This window comes from Elgaria multicarinata, chromosome 3 (assembly GCF_023053635.1).
Source record: "Elgaria multicarinata webbii isolate HBS135686 ecotype San Diego chromosome 3, rElgMul1.1.pri, whole genome shotgun sequence".
Lineage (NCBI taxonomy): Eukaryota > Metazoa > Chordata > Lepidosauria > Squamata > Anguidae > Elgaria > Elgaria multicarinata.
Genome location: NC_086173.1, coordinates 149,562,585 through 149,582,173, shown reverse-complemented (window position 1 = coordinate 149,582,173; position 19,589 = coordinate 149,562,585). Strand labels below are relative to the sequence as shown.

At 44.9% G+C, this 19,589-nt stretch overlaps 1 protein-coding gene across 4 annotated transcripts; it reads left to right on the top strand.

The window, feature by feature from the left end:
• Positions 1-4,018: 4,018 nt before the first annotated feature.
• On the top strand, positions 4,019-17,674 carry LOC134396007 (uncharacterized). Of its 4 annotated transcripts, XM_063122323.1 has the most exons (4): positions 4,019-4,108; positions 7,740-7,874; positions 11,358-11,733; positions 14,460-17,674. In XM_063122323.1, exon 4 carries the CDS (start codon positions 14,471-14,473, stop codon positions 15,407-15,409), a length of 939 nt encoding a protein of 312 aa, XP_062978393.1. In that variant the 5' UTR covers positions 4,019-4,108; positions 7,740-7,874; positions 11,358-11,733; positions 14,460-14,470; the 3' UTR covers positions 15,410-17,674. The 4 variants fall into 4 exon arrangements, with proteins under 4 accessions (XP_062978393.1, XP_062978394.1, XP_062978395.1 ...); XM_063122324.1 differs by lacking the exon at positions 11,358-11,733; XM_063122325.1 differs by lacking the exons at positions 7,740-7,874; positions 11,358-11,733 and having other exon boundaries at positions 4,059-4,108.
• The last annotated feature ends 1,915 nt before the right edge of the window (positions 17,675-19,589 follow it).

Here is a 19,589-nt window from a genome sequence, read left to right as displayed (position 1 = left end):
GGTACCAGAGCCACCACTACCCTCTTCTTCATGGAAGGTGACCAATTACTGATCACCTTCCACCAGGGACAGCCCCCCTATTGGCCCCGGAGTGACGTCAGATGGAGGAAGAGCTGTACTGACCTCAGAGTAAGTCCCAGACTTTTTCAGTGCACAGCTACGCGGGAAAGTCCCACGGTGGCTGCGAAGCTGCGGCTGCGTCTTTACTGACACAACACAGGTCTGCAGCCACGGCGGGACTTTCCCCGCGTATAGACAGACCCTATGTAATACGCAGCTGCATGCCTCTTCTCGTCATGCATAACTATGATCACATTGTCGCCTTCGCCAGCTGCAGACCTCAGGATAACTTCGTCACAGATGATTTTCAGGGTGGTATTTTCCTGCAAGCACTCAGACTCCTCAGTGAATTTATGCCTAACCAGGGGGGCGGAAAAACAAGCCTTCACTTCCTCTTTCTGAACTCCCAGAAGCCTCAGCTCATTCTGCAGCCTCTGGAGGTCTTCCAGGCTGCATCTGTTTGGCACTTACCCTCTATCACCTGTCATCCTCTGGGGGGATATTTGGTGGCCACTGTGGGTGTCTTCGACTTTGGTTCTGAACCCGAACCCTAGGTGCCCCCCTGCCTGCCAGCCAGCAATGCCCTTTTTCTTCCCCCACCCCATAGGCAAACTTGATTTATTGTTAAAGGAAAAAAAGAAGCATAAGAAGGCAGCAATGCCCTCTTCCAAGATACTATAAGCTGTGAGACAGGGCCAAGGAACTCTTTCAGCACAAAGGGGCAAATTCATAGCTTCCAAATCACGTGAGGTACTGGTTCCTCTCTATTTGGCCCTGGTTAGGCCTCATTTAGAGTATTGCGTCCAGTTCTGGGCTCCACAATTCAAGAAGGACGCAGACAAGCTGGAGCGTGTTCAGAGGAGGGCAACCAGGATGATCAGGGGTCTGGAAACAAAGCCCTATGAAGAGAGACTGAAAGAACTGGGCATGTTTAGCCTGGAGAAGAGAAGATGGAGGGGAGACATGATAGCACTCTTCAAATACTTAAAAGGTTGTCACACAGAGGAGGGCCAGGATCTCTTCTCAATCCTCCCAGAGTGCAGGACACAGAATAACGGGCTCAAGTTAAAGGAAGCCAGATTCCGGCTGGACATCAGAAAAAACTTCCTGACTGTTAGAGCAGTGCGACAGTGGAATCAGTTACCTAGGGAGGTTGTGGGCTCTCCCACACTAGAGGTATTCAAGAGGCAGCTGGACAACCATCTGTCAGGGATGCTTTATGGTGGATTCCTGCATTGAGCAGGGGGTTGGACTAGATGGCCTTGTAGGCCCCTTCCAACGCTGCTATTCTATGATTCTATGATTCATAAGAATATAATAGCCCAGCTGGATCAGACCAAGGGTCCATCTAATCCAGCATTCTGTTCACACAGTGGCCAACCAGCTTGTTGACCAGGAACCCACAAGCAGGACATGAGATGCAACAGCACCCTCCCACCCATGTTCCCCAGCAACTGGTGTTATATAGGCATACTGCCTCTGAGACTGGAGGTAGCACATAGCCATCAGGACCAGTAGCCAATGAAAGCCTTCTCCTCCAGGAATTTATCCAACCCCCTTTTAAAACCTTCCAAATGGGTGGCCATCACTACATCTTGTGGTAGTGAGTTCCATAATTTAAGTATGCGCTGGGTGAAGAAGCCCTTCCATTTATCTGTCCTGAATTTCCCACCAATCAGCTTCATGATGGAAAATAATAATAGACCCCACTGGGTTCTATTATTATGGGAGAGGGAGAAAAATGACTCCCTATCCACGTTCTCCACACCATGCATAATTTTGCACACCTCTATCATGTCTCCCCTTAGCATCCTTTTTTCCAAGCTAAACGATCCCAGTTGATGTAACTTTCCCTCATACGGAAGATGTTCCAGCCCCTTGCCCTTTTCTTCTTTCTCTCCTTCCTTCATTCCATCTGTCTCTCTGGTTCCTCTCTCTCTCTCTCTCTCTCTCTCCCTCCCTTTCTAGTTCCTCTTTCTCCTTCTCTTCCCATTCCCATGAAAAAGAATCGAGCAATTTCTCCATTAATTTGTAGTGTGTAAGAAAAAAGTTCCCCCTGCTGAAAATAGGCTGGGGGGGGGGGAAGTCTCCCCCTCCAAGCAATTCTACTTTCCCATGTGATGGGAGGAAGCTTTAGAAAACACTAAGGGCAGAGTACTACTGAGCATGTGCAAAGTGTCCTGCTCCAGAAAAGGTATCTTTTGTTTGTCATTTAAAACAAACATGATTTTTGGATTCAGCATTCCATTCAAAATATAATCCGAGTGAACCCTAACATCCTTTATGTATATGCACACACATGCATGTCTGTGCCCTCCACCCACATCTGATATTTTCAAAACTTTGGCCAATCATCTAGGATTAATTTTTATTTCAAAAATTCAAGGAACACTTTGAGCGTGTGCAGAATACTATTGAACATGTGCAGAGCACATTGTGCAGAGCTGATTTCTAGAGAAACCAGCTTCTGTTTAGACAAAATGGAACTGAGGACACAGTGTTTTTGATCAGGCCCACATGCAAAATGCATTTTGCCTTTGATAAGAAGCAGCTTTTAAAATACCCATGAGCATGTGCAAAGTACCATCCTCCAGAAATGGTGCTATCTTTTTTGCAAGGCATCATATATAAAGTAGAGAAATAATAATGACAGCACTAAACACATGGGCTTGGATTTTTATTTTATTTTTATTTATGCTTTCAGCCACTCAATAGCCAAAGCTCTCTGGATCTTTTCTTTTTCCTAAAGCTTTTAAAACTTGATGCCGCTTGGACTTTATACTGTTAGTTTTACCCTACCCTGTGCCTGTTTACCCTACCCAGTGCTTGTTTGCATTCTCTTCCCCTCCTTATTGCTTTACTATGATTTTATTAGATTGTAAGCCTATGCGGCAGGGTCTTGCAATTTTCTGTTTTACTCTGTACAGCACCATGTACATTGATGGTGCTATATAAATAAATAAATAAATAAATAAATAATGGATCCAGATTTAATCTGAATTGGTGGGAGTGGACCCTTTGAGCCCCCCCCCTTCCCCATGAAAATGCTACACAGAGTCAGGAGACCCTGCTGAATGAGATGACCTTGGAGGGGGAGAGGGGGAACCTTCCAAAATTGAGCACAAAGAACATGTGCCATAGAATATCCCTCTCATGGAAAGCAGATCCTGGATCCAACCCGAGGTTGCTTTTTCTTTCCTGGCATCTAGTATCTGTTAATCACATTCTGACCAGCTGGTAACTATGCATATTTGTGGCCATTGAAGATGGTTGCCTTGGGACTGGCTTGGAGGTGGGTGGCCCCAAGGGCCATTGGGGGCCACCCACCGCCAAGGATGAACATCATGGCAGGGGGGATGACCAACCTGACCCCATCCATGGCTGCTCCAGAGCTTGCTCTCCTCTCCTCTCCCCTCCCCATTCCTTTTTCCTTTTGTACTGGGTCTATTAGATTGTGAGCCTGCCAGCAGAGACTGTCTCCTCTTTCATTATTTGCACTACAACGCTAAGAAAATATTTGGTGCTTTATAAATGTTTAAGACTAGGGATAAGGACGTGATGCAGAATTCCGGGTGGCACAAGCGTAGAATTCCAGCCCTGGAGTGGCGGCTGGTGGCTCCGATTTCAGTGGGGCTGTGAATCCATTCGAGGTTTCAGTCAAAACCAGCCAGAACTCTTAACGGAACTATCCAAAATGCTGAAGGTATTTTGGGGATAGGGATCAACACCTTGGATAGCTTTTTTAGAATTCTGGCTGGTTTGGAGTGGAACCCGGAATGGATGCATGACCCCACCGAAATCGGAGCCACCAGCTTCCACTGTAACGGCCTCAGAGGATAAGCGCGACCTTTTCTCCGGCTCAGCCTGACGAAAGCAACCCAGAAACGAGCGTCTTTGCGGGGAAATCGAAACTAGCTCAGATCATGCCGAGGGAAGGGAGGGGCGGAGATAAGAGATGGGGAAACGAAACCCTTTTTTCCAGACAGATTTGACTCGCGCATTCTGGATTGAGACCCGAAGCAGCTTCCTCCACAGAGCAGAGAATAAGGTACAATGAAAAGAATTTCTTATATTGTGCCAGCTGCTTTAGCCACGTCTCTGAGAAAAACGAGGGAGAAGAATAAGAGCCATGCTGGACGGGGATGATGAGAAGTGTAGTCCCAACCAATTTGAAGGACACCAGATCCGAGAGGGGTGGTTTAGAGGATGGTGAGAGAGAAGCGGTTCGAAAGAGAAGCAAGAGGCGATGGGCAGACAGAGCTCCAGTGTGGTGTAGTGGTTAGAGTGTTGGTCTGGGAGTTTGAGGATCCGGGTTCTAGTCCCCGCTCTAATATGGAAGCTCATTGAGTGACTTTGGGCCAGACACAGACTCTCAGCCTGACCTACCTCACAAGGCTGTTGTCGTGAGGATAAAATGGAGAGAGGGGAGGAGGATTTTGTGTGCCGCTTAAGGAGGGGAAAGGTCGGGATACAAATGCAACAAATAAATAAATTCCGCAGCAGCCCTTTTCAGGCGGAAGAAAAGAGCTGCACAGCTCTCGCCACCCCCCAATGCCGGGATTGTGACGCGGACCAGCTTCCTGCTGCCCCAGAGCGAACGCCGAACAGCCCTGGGGGGCAGCAGTTCTCCCCCCTCCCCTCGACTCATTCCCAAAACCCAGTCAGCCCCTCCCTTCTCTTCGTCTCGACTCCTCTACATGTTGGAATGAGGGATTTTCATTGCATAAAGCAGATCTACCCCTTGACCATTGGTGGTGGTTGTGTTGTTGTTGTTTTTAAAAAGCTGGTTTTTTTCCTCTTTTAAAAATCTCCTAAAAGCAATTTGCTGGGGGATAGAGAGAGATCACAGAGTTTCCTACTCAAGGGAAGGATATTCCAGAAAGAGTCCTCTTCAAGTTGCTGTTCTGCTGTAAGCTTTGTTGTTTATTCTTCAGTCGCTTCCGACTCTTCGTGACTTCATGGACCAGCCCACGCCAGAGCTTTCTGTCGGCTGTCGCCACCCCTAGCTCCCCCAAGGTCAAGTCTGTCACCTGCAGGATGTCATCCCTCCATCTTGCCCTTGGTTGGCCCCTCTTCCTTTTGCCTTCCACTTTCCCTAGCATCAGCCTCTTCTCCAGGGTATCCTGTCTTCTCATTATGTGGCCAAAGTACTTCAGTTTTGCCTTTAATACCATTCCCTCAAGTGAGCAGTCTGGCTTTATTTCCTGGAGTATGGACTGGTTTGATCTTCTTGCAGTCCAAGGCACTCTCAGAATTTTCCTCCAACACCACAGTTCAAAAGCCTCTATCTTCCTTCGCTCAGCCTTCCTTATGGTCCAGCTCTCGCAGCCATAGGTTACTACGGGGAATACCATTGCTTTAACTATGCGGACCTTTGTTGTCAGTGTGGTGTCTCTGCTCTTAACTATTTTATCAAGATTTGTCATTGCTCTCCTCCCAAGAAGTAAACGTCTTCTGATTTCTAGGATTGCCATTAACTGCCCACACTTTTAAAGGGTCTCGCAGAGCCTTTCCCAACCTGGCGCCCTCCAGATGTGTTGGATTGCATCTCCTGTAATGCTTAGCCAGCACTATGCTGGCTGGGCGGTATGGATGTTGTTGCAGTCCAACGCATCTGCAAGGCACCAAAGTGGGGAGGGCTGACCCAGGAGTTGTTGAGGCGTGTGCGTCTTGCTCCATCCTCCTCACCCGTGGGCTGGCGTTGCCGTGCAGGCAGAGTCGTCGCCTCCCTTCCCCTTTCCCCACCCCTTAACGATCTCCTCATACCCGCCCCTTTCCTCCACTTTGAAGCCCTCCCTTATAAGGGGGACCGTTCAGCTTTGCGAAAGTGCGGAGCCCTGGCTTGGCGAAAGCGGGTTAGGTGTGTGGGCATGCGTGCAGAGGCAGCTTAGGCATGGTTTTCTGAGCCCCTTCTAGACACAACCTCTGCTTCCTCCTCCCCCACTTCTTTTAACAGCGAGAGAAGAAGCCCTGGGGGATCCGCACATCGCTCCCAAAGTGCTTCTATGCGACCCCAGTGCACCCCAAAAACTATAGTGTGACTTCCCTGTAAAAGAAACGACGAAGAGCCCTCCATGCCGGCGACAACGACGAGGAGAGCTCGGCAAAAGAAGGCAGGGTGACAAGCGGAAGAAGCTCTCCACCCCGCCTTCTTTTGCCGAGCTCTCTGCGCCGGCGGCGGCGGCATGGACGGCTCTTCGTCGTTTCTTTTACAGGGATGTCACACTAGTTTTCGGGGTGCACTGGGACCGCATAGAAACGCTCTGGGAGCGACGTGCGGATCCCCCCAATGGCTGTGCAACCGGCAAACAATAAAAGAAGGGCACCCCAACACGGCATCCACTTTCTTTGGGGACCACTCCTCTCACTGTGCCTCAGTCACACATTTTCCTTTCCACACGTGCAAGGCGATGGTGCTGTTCTTCTTTTTCTCTTCTGTCACAGATTTCCTGCAACAGCAAAAAGAAAAAACAAAGAGGTAGTGGGAAAACATGACGCCATTACAAGTGTATGATGCTGATTGTGCATTCAAAGCCTCACTGACAGTATAACGTTTGCTGGGGATCAAAACAGGAGAGGGCTATGGACTTCCCAGCCTGCTTATGGGCTTCCTCAAAGTAGTTGGTTGGCTGCTGCAGAAAGCAGGATACAGGATATTGGTCCGATCCAGCAGCGCTCTTCTTTTGATCCATTTCCTCCTGTGGCAGTTCCTGTTCCTTGTAAACTGGCTGTGTGACTCATAGCGGCCCAGGAAATGCATCAGTGACAGGATTTGCTGGGGTGCTGGTGCTGGTGCTGGGTACTGCAATGCACATTTGTACTTCAGTAACATAGAGGAGAAAAAGAGGGGGGAAACAACTAAAAAAAACGGGAGCGGCAGCAAACTATGCATGCTCCAAGCCAAGAATTTTTATTTTTAAATTCCCCTACATAAACTGGAATTCAGGAGACGCACTAGAGAGGCTGGGCCCATGGGGGAAAGCAACAGAAATCTTCTCTTCCACAATAAGCCCCAGCTCCCTAATGTTCTATTTTCCTTAGTCATAGACAAGAAGCATTTCAAGATTAAGGGAAGCCTATTTTTCCCTGATGTGCTAGTTTTCTACAAGCATGGAAGTGCTGTTTTTTTTTCATGGTGGTCTATGAAGCACGTCACATGGCAGGGAGCACATGGAGGATTAAATTCCAAATCACAACTTCTATATGTACCAAAATAGGTCTCAAATATAGGATATTAGAAACTTCTGATCCTGGTTTACACAAACCATAGTTTGCATATAAATCAAGATTGCAAAGCAAGACTGGAAGCCTCTCATCTTTGCTTATTGCAAGGAGGGTTGATTTAATTTAAATCATGATTTAAACCACTTCTCTGAAGGATGCAATTTTAATGATTTAAATCAGTTTAAATTGCTAGTGAGGAAGATCCTATTTTAGATTAACACAAATTTATTTTTTAAAAAATGTCCTCAATTTCAACCACAGCAGGTACTCAAATAAAATATTCCTAAATGGAGTCTCTTTTACAGCCTGCTGCTGCCATGCTAAGTGTTTCCTTTCTACAGTGGAGGATACATGCAGCAGAAGTTTCTTCAGGTGTCAGGACAGCTGGAAAATGTTCTGTTCACTTTTGGTTTCACTTTCTATTCCCCTCCCCTTTCCCTTGTATTTATATGCAGATTCCTCCTCCTTGTTCAGATCTACTCCATCTCCCCAAATTCTCTGCACCTTCTCTATCTTTGCACTTAGAGAGAGGCAACGCTGACAGAAAGAGGCCAGATCTACACCAAGCAGAATATAGTGCTATGAAAGAGGTATGTGGTATGTGCCTTATGGGCAGTAGTGTGGCTCTGTTAGAAAACATGTTCTTTCTCCTGTGGGCGAAGCCAATTGAAGCCCCAAGAAATCAGCCAGCATGCAAAAGTGGAAGCCAAAAACAAATCGATTTATTGATTAACTGCTTGCAAGTCAGGGTGCGGAAGCATATAGCAGACCGGACAAAAGGTGTAGGGTGCGGTCACTTTTTATACCTCGAAGTAAACAACACTCTGGTGGTCAGCATTTGTCTATACTACGCATGTCCCTGTTTTATCTAGCTCAATATGTTTCTGTTTCTGCATTCCTTTCTTTGTGTCTCTTTCTCTGCTACGTGCCTTTCTCGCTTAGAGCTAATGGCGTTACTCTGGCTCTTACAGCTCCTGCCTCTTATATACAGCTTTCATAGTGCTATATCCTGCTTGATGTAGAGCTGGCCAGAGTGAGAAAGAGCATACACCACATGCAGTGCAGAATAGGACTGATCATAAACTGCTGTTAACATATCCATAGAATGTAATTAGAAGTGGTATAATTAGTATTCATGGTGATACCTTTGAGCTGGGCTGTTTTTTAGCAATTGTTTTAAGAAAATTTTGGAATCTGATTTATTTATTTAAAATAACATTTTTAAAAACGTATTTTTTTTTTAATTGGGGGGAATCACTGATTTTTATCAAACCTGATTGCAAGAGGAGGTGAGGTGAGGGAGGGGGCGAAGAGAGAACCAAGAACTGGGGAGAGGCAACGAGTGGGGTGTCGCAGGGCTCAGTCCTGGGCCCAGTGCTCTTCAACATTTTTATTAATGATTTGGACGAGGAGGTGCAGGGAACGCTGATCAAATTTGCAGATGACACAAAATTGGGTGGGATAGCTAATACCCTGGAAGACAGAAACAAACTTCAAAGTGATCTTGATAGGCTGGAGTGCTGGGCTGAAAACAACAGAATGAAATTTAATAGGGATAAATGCCAAGTTCTACATTTAGGAAATAGAAACCAAATGCACAGTTACAAGATGGGGGATACTTGGCTCAGCAATACTACAAACGAGAAAGATCTTGGAATTGTTGTAGATCGCAAGCTGAATATGAGCCAACAGTGCGATATGGCTGCAAGAAAGGCAAATGCTATTTTGGGCTGCATTAATAGAAGTATAGCTTCCAAATCATGTGAGGTACTGGTTCCTCTCTATTCGGCCCTGGTTAGGCCTCATCTAGAGTATTGCGTCCAGTTCTGGGCTCCACAATTCAAGAAGGACAATTCAAGAAGTTTGTTTTTTAATGGACCCCACAATTGTTGTTTTTAAATGGATACTGTTGTTTTTATACTGTTTTTATGTGTGTGTGTGTGTGTGTGTGTGTGTGTGTTTTTAAATTGTATACTTTTAATGTTTACTATTTTTAAATGTTGTAAACCGCCCAGAGAGCTTCGGCTGTGGGGCGGTATATAAATGTAAATAAATAAATAAGGACGCAGACAAGCTAGAGCGTGTTCAGAGGAGGGCAACCAGGATGATCAGAGGTCTAGAAACAAAGCCCTATGAAGAGAGACTGAAAGAACTGGGCATGTTTAGCCTGGAGAAGAGAAGATTGAGGGGAGACATGATAGCACTCTTCAAATACTTTATAAGTTGGCACACAAAGGTGGGCCAGCATCTCTTCTCGATCATGCCCAGAGTGCAGGACATGGAATAATGGGCTCAAGTTAAAGGAAGCCAGATTCCGGCTGGACATCAGGAAAAACTTCCTGACTGTTAGAGCAGTGCGACAATGGAATCAGCTACCTAGGGAGGTTGTGGGCTCTCCCACACTAGAGGCCTTCAAGAGGCAGCTGGACAACCATCTGTCAGGGATGCTTTAGGGTGGATTCCTGCATTGAGCAGGGGGTTGGACTCGATGGCCTTGTAGGCCCCTTCCAACTCTGCTATTCTATGATTCTATGATTCTAAGTCTGAGACATTTGCCTGCTCACTGTCATAATACCAAAGCCTGGCTTTTCAATAGCCCTTATTTGTTTAGTCCCTTTCACTGGGCAAATTGTCCTTTCTAAGCCCAACATGCTATATTTTCATGCTGCATGCCAGCATTTCTCAACCTAGATGGGGACCACCAGTGGGTCTCAGCCCATTTCTAGGGGGGGCTGAGTGCTGCTGCAGCCCACCTAGTACCTCCTCTTTCACCAGTGCCCCAAATTCAATTTGGGAGAAGCATTCCAGTGGTGGGTAGGGCCAAGCATCTCCCTTATAAGGGAAGGTTACAACAACTGGGATTGTTTAGCTTGGGGGGAAAAGAATAAGGGAATTGCTGGCTGGAGTGGGGAGAAGTCTCCACTTGAACTCTCTGAAGGAGGCAGGAATGTACAGTATCAGATGTGGAATTAACCATACTGCGTAGTCAGGAACCAAAATTCAGACCACAAAAGGGCAATGATATGACTCCTCTTTTTCTATAATACGGTCATTACAAGTGCTTCTTAGCTTTGTGGGCAAAGTAATGTTACTATCAACCAGAAGAACATCAGCCCACAATAACGTAGCCCATAACAGGGGATAATTGCCAACCTAATGTATACTCAACCCTTCAGCAAAAGGCAACATTTCACCAAATGGGGATGATCTATCTTCCACTCAATAGATGGAAATGAGACCCCGATCTTCTTCAGTAAGGTTTCACCAATGGAATGGTAGACCGATCTGACAAGAGAAGGAGTGAAACCTGGGTGTCACCAGAGCTGATTGTGTTGGATTGTTCTCACTTAACTTGCCCTTTGGTTGTCCTCAGTAAGGATTCCAAATGGAGAACTCAGTAGGAACCTGAGGCTCAGGAAGGAAAGGGGAGGTGGGAACTCTTTGAAGGACAGACAGGAACTCAGGAGAACTCTGTGCACCAGAGCAGTTACAGATGTAGGTGGAAAGCATCTTGATGTTATAAACGGGAGGTCCTAGTTAATTGCCAGGTGTGCCCTCAAAAAGGACAATTGTTTAACAAAAAGCAACATATTCTGGTAGTAGGATTTATAGTACTTGGCGAAATACTAATATCTCTGGGCTTTCATAGCCAATCAAGATGGTGGCGCAATGAGAACATCAGAACTTAGGAGCCATGCTGGATCAGACCAAGGGTCCATCTAGTCCAGCACACAATAGTCCATCTAGTCTATCACACAATAGCCAACCAGCTGTCAAAGAGGAACCCACAAGCAAGACGTGTGCAACAATACCTTTCCACCCATGTTCCCCAGCAACTGGTGTATATAGGCTTACTGCTTCTGCTACTGGAGGTAGCACATAGCCATTGGGACTAGTAGCCATTGATAGCCTTCTTCTCCAGGAATTTATCCAACCCCCTTTTAAAGCCATCCAGATTGATGGCCATTACTACATCTTGTCAAAGTGAATTCCATAGTTTAACTATGCAGTGTGAAAACGCAATTAGACTTCATTGCATCAGTACCAGAGGATTTTATTTCTGTTCATTTCAGATTGCTGCTTTGCCTTCATGTGCTACTCTGACCCATGGCTCCATCTACCATTAGCTGCCCTGCCCAAATTTCATATTTCTGAGTTCACTGTTGGAGGCAGAGTAGGAGAAGCATGACAGCCTTCTGACTTTGGACCCATCAAGACCTTGATCCAGCCTGGTCAACATCCTGACTGATGTTCCTGTTTAAACTGGCTGATAGGCAAAATTCCAGAACCAAAGATCATTTTTGGAGAATCGAAACTTTACTGGAGGAAAGTGGCCGAGATAAGAGGCATAAGGGATAAAGACGTTCATATCTAGTTGAAAGAGAATCCACAAAGTTGGGCAGATTTTGCTATCCTCTGTGGTCTTGTTCTGCTTCCCATTCAGAACAGGTAAGTGGAGAGGAGGGAAAGGGTACGAAAGTAGCTAAGTGGGCAAAGAAAATCTAGTCTTCAATTGGCCCCCAATCCAAGCTCTGAGCTGCAATTTCTGTCTGGCCTCCCCGCAGTGCTTCCTCCCATTCCCAATCCTCACCCACTCCACCCTTCTCTTAATGTCTATGATCTGTTGGTGAGTCGATCTCAAGCACTCTTAGATATTCGCCTTGAAGTATCCGAGAAGCAGAGAGATAAAAATGCCTTCAGTTCGGTACTATGATCTCTAAACGCTGTCATCTGGTGTTAGTTATAGTGAAGCAGATCGACTGCTTGCCCATGTTTAAATCATTTAGAAACTTGTTTGGGACGTGGGGGGAGGAAGGCGGAGATTGCTCTTGTTTGCATGATTTTTTTTATTATTTATTTGCTTAGCATGGCAATCTATAGAGTCCCATAAGTGAAAAGGAAATGAAGATGTTACCTTAAGAGAATTACCATCAGTATTCTGATGGGGTAAGAGAAGGCGGGGGAAAGGCAAGGATATTTATTTTATTACATTTATATCCTACCTTGCTTCCATCGTGGAGCTCAAGGTGGCTACATGCAGTTTCCATGTGGTCTCCCCTCCAAGCACCAACCAGACACAGGCCTGCTTAGCTTCAGCAAGGTGGCTGCCTTGTGCCTTCAGATGACCACATTTATCAAGGGGCCAATGTGAGCAATAGAGCTATACATACTTAGGATTCTTTGTTTACTTGGGGATGAGAATTCTGGCCAAGTTCTTCACCTGAACGTTTGATTCTGAAGGAAGAGAAGGGTCTATATGGGTGTTGGAAAGTGAGTTCCAGACACAATGGATAAGAACGACAATGAAGCAGAGTAGCTTAAGAGAGTGTAAGAGCTTAGGTTTGCTGAGAGTTGGAGGTGCAACAGGCATGGGAAGTTAGGATAGGGCGAGGCTGTGGAAACAGCTTTGATAGTCAGGATGAATTTGTGCTGGATATGGAAGACAATGCAGAGAGTTGAAAATGGAGATCACTTGGCTTAATACTGGCAAATGAATTATTTGGTAGTGACATTTGGAATAGAGGTAAAAGGTCTGAAATGTGAACAAGGGTGGTCAGAAAAAATAGTGGCTATGGTGGGAAGCTCGCCATTCCATGGCTAGCAATCATAGAATAGCAAGAGCTGGAAGGAGCCTACAAGGCCATCGAGTCCAACCCCCCTGCTCAATGCAGGAATCCACCCTAAAGCATCCCTGACAGATGCTTGTCCAGCTGACAGATGGTTGCCCCTTATCCTTTGTACAAAAGGTTTTACTTAATGTGACTCCTGTTCCTATCAAAAGAAAATGCCAAAGGAGGCCCTCAAATGTTTTCCTTGAGTGATTACTTCTGACATCTTCAGTGAGATAGCCATTTGCCTATTATAAGGGTCTGTATGTTGCAGGAGACCTTTGTGGCTTCTCCAGTGCCCAGGATGGTGTACGCTCAGGGCTTTGCTCTTGCCAAAGTCCTTGTAGAAAAGCCTTTTTATGCAGGTGAAGTGGGGAGCAAAGGAACCACACTTGGAACATGGTGTGCAGTTCTGATCACCACACTTCAAAAAGAATATTGTAGAGTTGGGGAAAGTGAGGAAAAGGGCAACCCAAACCATCAGCAGGGTGGAGCAACCTATGAGAAAGGGTTACAACATTTCGGAGTGTTTCACTTAAATAAAAGGTGAGAGATGATAGAAGCGTACAAAATTATGCGTGGTATGGAGAAAGTGGCTAGGGAGAATTATTATTATTATTATTATTATTATTATTATTATTATTATTATTATTTGTATCCCGCCTTTTGCCCAATGCTGAGCCTCAAGGCAACCTTACAAAGTTTAAAACATACATTTTGGGGGGGGGGAACAAAACCATAAACGTTTAAAATACACAACAAAATTATAAGACATTAACATAGATGGAGGGCCAGATTATTCTCTAAAGGCCTGCTGGAACAAAAAAGTTTTAGCCTGCTTCCGAAAGCCCATCAAGGAGGGAGCCAGCCTAGCTTCCCCGGGAAGAGAGTTCCAGAGCAATTATTTCTCCTTCTCTCATAATACTAGAAGCCAATGGGGTCATCCCATGAAGCTAAATGGTGGGAGATTCTGGACACATATAAGGAAGGACTTCATCATACAACACATAGTCAAACGATGGATTTGCTACCACATTTTGATATTCACAAATTTTGATGGCTTTAAAAGGAGATTAAGCAAATTCATGGATGATAACACTACTAGTCATGATAGCTATATATTCCCTTCAGTATCAGAGGGAGTATGCCTCTATATATCAGCTGCTGGGAAACATTAGTGGGAGGATGCTATTGCATGCCTGTCCTTCTTGTAGACTTCCCATTACAGAATCTGGTTGGTCACTGTATGAACAAAGGGCTCATCTTCACCAAGCAGGATATTCCACTATGAAAGCGGTATGAAAGTATTGTATGGTATGTTTCAATGGGCCCCAACAGTTGTCAGTGCACTTCAATACACTATGAAGCAGTAGTGTGGCCCCTGCCTTTTATATACCGCTTTCATAGTGGAATATCCTGCTTGGTGTAGATGAGTCCAAAATGCTGGACTAGATGGACCCTCCATCTGATCCAGCATGGCTCTTCTTATGTTCTTAGGAGGAGAAATAATATGACTTTTCATTTCTAGAAAAGCTCAAGTCTGCTTGTTTTTTAATTGTCCTGCAGTAGTAACCAGAATGAAGAAGGCGTTATCTGATGGAATGGCACCCTCTCTCTCAAATGAGCTCATTTTCAGGAACTTGCTCTTAGTCAAGAAGAAGGAAGAACCCAACAGCAAATTGTCATCCTGTCTCAGCTGTGCTCTAGAGAAGCTCCAGATGGAGCCTCCATGTGTGAGAAGCAATGCCCAACTTACCATTTCTGATGGGCACACTCTGATGGAGTTTACTTCTGGCAATAAAGAATGTGCAATCACAGTCTTCCATGATCAAGGCAAAGTCCAATACGATGTCTTTGTGCCTAGATGGGAGCTCTACCTTTCTCGTCTTTGCTTTCGCTCACAGCCCCTCAGCCTTGGTACCATCCTCAGCATTCGTAGTCATCTTCATAGCTGGGGTCCATCTAGACCAGGATGTTCTTCTTTGGCCTGTTTTGACCAAGCCGCTGAACGGTTTCCCAGGGAACCTGAAGTCATCCAACGAGATGCTGAAATGCTGGTGGAGTGTGATGGAAAAGTAATGAAGTTTGTCTCTGGCCAGGGAAAGTACAAGATTTCTGTCTTCTTCAAACTAGGTGTGCCTGAATATGATCTCCAGGTGGATGACTGGGATGTAGTCATGGAGCGTCTCCAAACTGGAGTCGAACCACTAAACATGGAGAACTTGTGGAAGGTGAGGAACAAGTTGGCTGCCACAAAATGGAGGCAGGTGACACATTGCCTGGATGAGGCTATTGGTCGATTCTGGCAGGAACCCCATTGTGTTCAGAATAATGCCAAGATGCTGCTTTTCACCTGCAATGAGAAAGTCATGATGATCTCTGGGAAAGGGGAGAACCTAATCACAGTAACATATAGACACGGAATGATTGAGTACAACTTGTCAGAGCGAGGGTGGTGGGAAGTGGCCGCCAAGGCACTACAAAAGAAAGAGACGACGTCAACTCTCAAACTCTGAGTTGGCCGGCGTTGCACTATGTTGAACCAGAAGTAGAGGAACAGGTGCCTAAAACAAAAGTATTACCAAGCAGCATGCACTATGATGTAACTGATTTTTGACTATCCCACCAGTACTGAGCCTGATAGAGTGAAGACTTGTGTCATGCCATGGCTAAGATGTTAGCCCTTTCTAAAACTTCTGGCGTTCCGGGAGGGAGGGGGGAGGATCTTGCAATATTCTGATCACGAGATCCTGCCCTTTGCCCAAACGCGAGCGCGACATCCCGGGAGGAAGGACGGATGTCGCGGCCGCCATTTTCTTTTTTTCTTTTTTCTTTTACAGAAGATGAGTGCACTTGCACTCCAACAGAAATGTAAGTTAAAAAATGAACAAACCCAATCCCGCTCCCCGCGCAACCCCAATGAGCATGGAGCACCTGAAGAGCTCTGTGCCCGTTTCTTGCCTCCTTGCATTTACTCGCAAGGAGGCGGGACGAAGGCGGGATGGGCGCCCACACACCTCCCACGGTCTCAGGATGATCCCGAGACCGCAGGAAGAATCAGGTTCTCCCAGGGATTATTTATCCCTGGGAAAAGCCGTGCTCGTCCACCCTTGATCCCGGGAGTCCCTGTACATCATTTGGATACACAGGGACTCAGCCATGACCAGCCCGGATTTGGGGGCTGGTGTAGAAACAGCCTGTGACTTACATGTTGGGAAATCCCTCATCCAAATCTTAATTCAGCCATAAACAAACCTGGAGGCAATACACATGCCTCTAGCACTTAGCCAGGACTCCTTCTCTGCAACATGAAAATAACAATATTTTACTTCTCAGTTATCTGGAACCTAAATAACCATCCTCTCCCATACTAACCTTCTCATTAGACAATATGAGGGTCTTCCTTGGATTCTTCCACCACTGGAAATAAGCAAGAGGGCCTTCTCTGTGGTGGCACCTTGGCTTTGGAACTCCCTCCCTAGTGATGTTGGCCACTCCCCATCATTACTATCTTTTAGGTTCTAGGCTCAAGACTATTAGCTTTTATAAGATTTTTTAATATAGCTGTGCCTTTTTATTTTTAGCTTTGCACTATGTATTATCATCAAAGTAGGAAAACACACACACACACACATATATATACATATATATATATACTTAAAGATTATTTCATTACAATAATTTATAATATGCATCATTCCACTTTTCAGAGCAGATGGATTATAGATATTAAATGAGCCTAAGACTCAAATACAAAATGAGATGAATAATAAATTGCAAGTCAATTGCCCTGAAGCAGTTTATTAGAGCCTCCAGATTAAACAACATCCCACAATAAGTATGTATTGAATTGCCTTATCATAATAACAATTCTTGCAGAGTTGTGTTTCTTTGTTAAAAATGAATTATGAATTATTATGAATAATAATTATTATGAATAATAATTATGAATTATTCCAATTCAAGAAAAACCGGTTGATTTATCAGTACATTCCCAGTCTTCCTTAAATCTGACAAGGTGGGCTAATCATATACAAATCATTCCCCGATTTATTGGACAGGAGATTATTATTTTTAACGGTAATTATTTTCAATGCAAGTATATATCTACCTACGTATATTATATATATAGATAAGAACTGCAGGTGCCAGGCACCGTCATAAAAAGAGACCTTGCCCCTTTACTTTTATACAGGATGGAATACTTCTTCTACATAGGGGTATTCCAAAAAGGGGGAACTGCCTCACCAACAAAAAGAGGATGCCAGTTTGCAATTTTTTTTGCATATGCTAAGATATATGCTTAGATGCAAATTTTGAAACGATTAGGACAGTACATCTCACTGTAGTGTGGGAGGCTGTGACCACGTGACCTACGTCCCTGCTCCTTCAGTCAGTCTGCTGTCCATATGCTAACTGCTGATGGGCAACAGATTTTAGGGTCCTTTACTTTAAGAAAGGAACTAGACTTGGGAGCCCTTCAAATGGAGGATGGTCCTCTGGCAGCCCTTCAAACAGAGGGCTAATCTTTGTAAAAGAGGAGACGTGGCCACCCTACTTGTAAGATAGTGCCTGCTGCAACATTCACCATCTAAAACCGAAGACATTGGGCTTTTTATTTCAAAACCATTGTTCTGTTCATCTTATGCAGTTTTGTGCGGATTGATTCATCGATGAATCAGTTAAAACTCGTATAAGTTAGAAGAAGTCTTTTTTGAATGACAGTAATGATAATGATGTTAGGTGTTACATTACATGTAATAAACGTTGCCTGCAAACAACATTTCCGGATTGCTTGTTTTCTTTTGAAATGCCACACAGCATAGAACCTTAAGGAAGACATTCCCCTCCCTTTGATGAGAAACATCTCCCATACAGTCCTCCCTATACACTCAGGTCCTCTGGGGAGAACTTACTTCAGTCAGCCAAAACTAGGCTGACAACTGTTACCCGGAGGACCTTTTCTTCTGTCACCCCCAGATGGTGGAATGGCCTGCTGGAAAAGATTCATAAACTTAACTCTCTCTCTCTCTCTCTCTCTCTCTCTCTCTCTCTCTCTGAATTTAAGACAGCTTTGAAGATTAGCCTTTTCTGGCAGGCCTACCCAGATGAATGTGAAACCTGGGCCATAGCTAGACCTAAGTTTTATCCCTGGATCATCCAGGGGTCAAACCTGTTCATCTAGGTGACACACAGGGGATGGGGCGAACCCTGGATGATCCCAGGACAAATCTTAGGTCTAGCTGTAGCCCAAGAACTTTAAGTTGTGTTGATTTGTTGTAAGAAATAAATTATTTGTAAGAAATACATTATTATTATTGTATTACCAGCAGCCTGTTCAAACTCTTTTGGCTTCTTCTGAAATGTGTCAGATGTTTCACCTGTAGACTTTGCTTTTAGGTTTAGCTCACTGCCATTCTCAATTGTGACCTCATTTTCAGTTCCTTTTTAATGGGAAATGGTGAGCATATTGAGAAAGTTGTGCATTTATTCATTTTTGAGAACATGCGCTCCCCTTCATGCTCACATTCAGGATTGCAAACGGTGCATGTTTGAGTGATTTGCCAGCTGAATACTTCACCCACTAGCCTCTTTTGCTTTTATAAACTGGTGATGGGAAACGCCCCCCCCCCACGCACATCATGTGTTTAAACACAGATGTGTTTAAACATCTGCCACCATCACATTTACTTTGGCACTTAACTGCTTGACAAAACCTTCTCCTAGTACCTGCAGCTTTTTCTTCTGTGACACTGGAGCATTCATTCACTGACATCTCAACAGGATCAATTAAAAATAAATCTTTCAAAATATTCTGGTCTCCACCTAAAATCCCCTCGTCTTCTCCTCTAACCACAACTCTTAGTACCATTCCATCTTTGGCCAGCCCCTGGAACCAGGGTCAGAAATTTGGAATACAAAAGGGAAATGATGTAACAGGGATAAACCTTAGGTCTAGCTATGGCCTTAGTTCCCCGGCCCCTACAATGCAATGACTGCAAGTGATTCTTAGACTTGTGAGCTATCCATCCTGCATAGGAAAAAAAAAAAAACCCAGACCGATACAGAGTAATACATAGAAACATATAGTTGAAGCTGTACTACTTCTTACTAGGCACTGGAGGGCACCCTTGGATCTGGGTTGCGCTGCGCCTTACAAAATGGATGCATCGAAAGCACGGGACTACAGAGTTGATGGATGATGAAGTAAGTCCTTCTCTCAAAACTATGCCTGCGAAGAAGGAAAAAATCAGAGATCACGCCGTGCCACCTAGAATACCACAGAGAGTGTAGAACCTATCCTCAGATGACAACATGGGTTATAACCCTCCCAGGTATACTTATGCATGCACCCCTTTGGTCTACTCTGGGCATTATCTTCCTAGTTCTGAAGATGGAGAAATCGGGGTATGGTAGGAACGCTGCAGGTTGCACTTCTGGGAATGATCTCTATCTGGCGGATCAGAGGTTCATGCTAGTTTCCCATGTTTACAGCATCTTCAAGAGTAGGGTGACCATATGAAAAGGAGGACAATACATCTTTAACAGTTGTATTGAAAAGGGAATTTCAGCAGGTGTCATTTGTATATATGGGGAAACTGGTGAAATTTCCACTTCACCACAACAGTTAAAGCTGCAGGTGCCCTGCCCCCTTTTAAATCTGGTCACTCTAGTATAGCTCCTGCACCTTTAACT

Excerpts from the sequence above, each read along its gene's own strand:
- LOC134396007 (XM_063122324.1), top strand. The coding sequence starts at position 14,471 with ATGAAGAAGGCGTTATCTGATGGAATGGCACCCTCTCTCTCAAATGAG.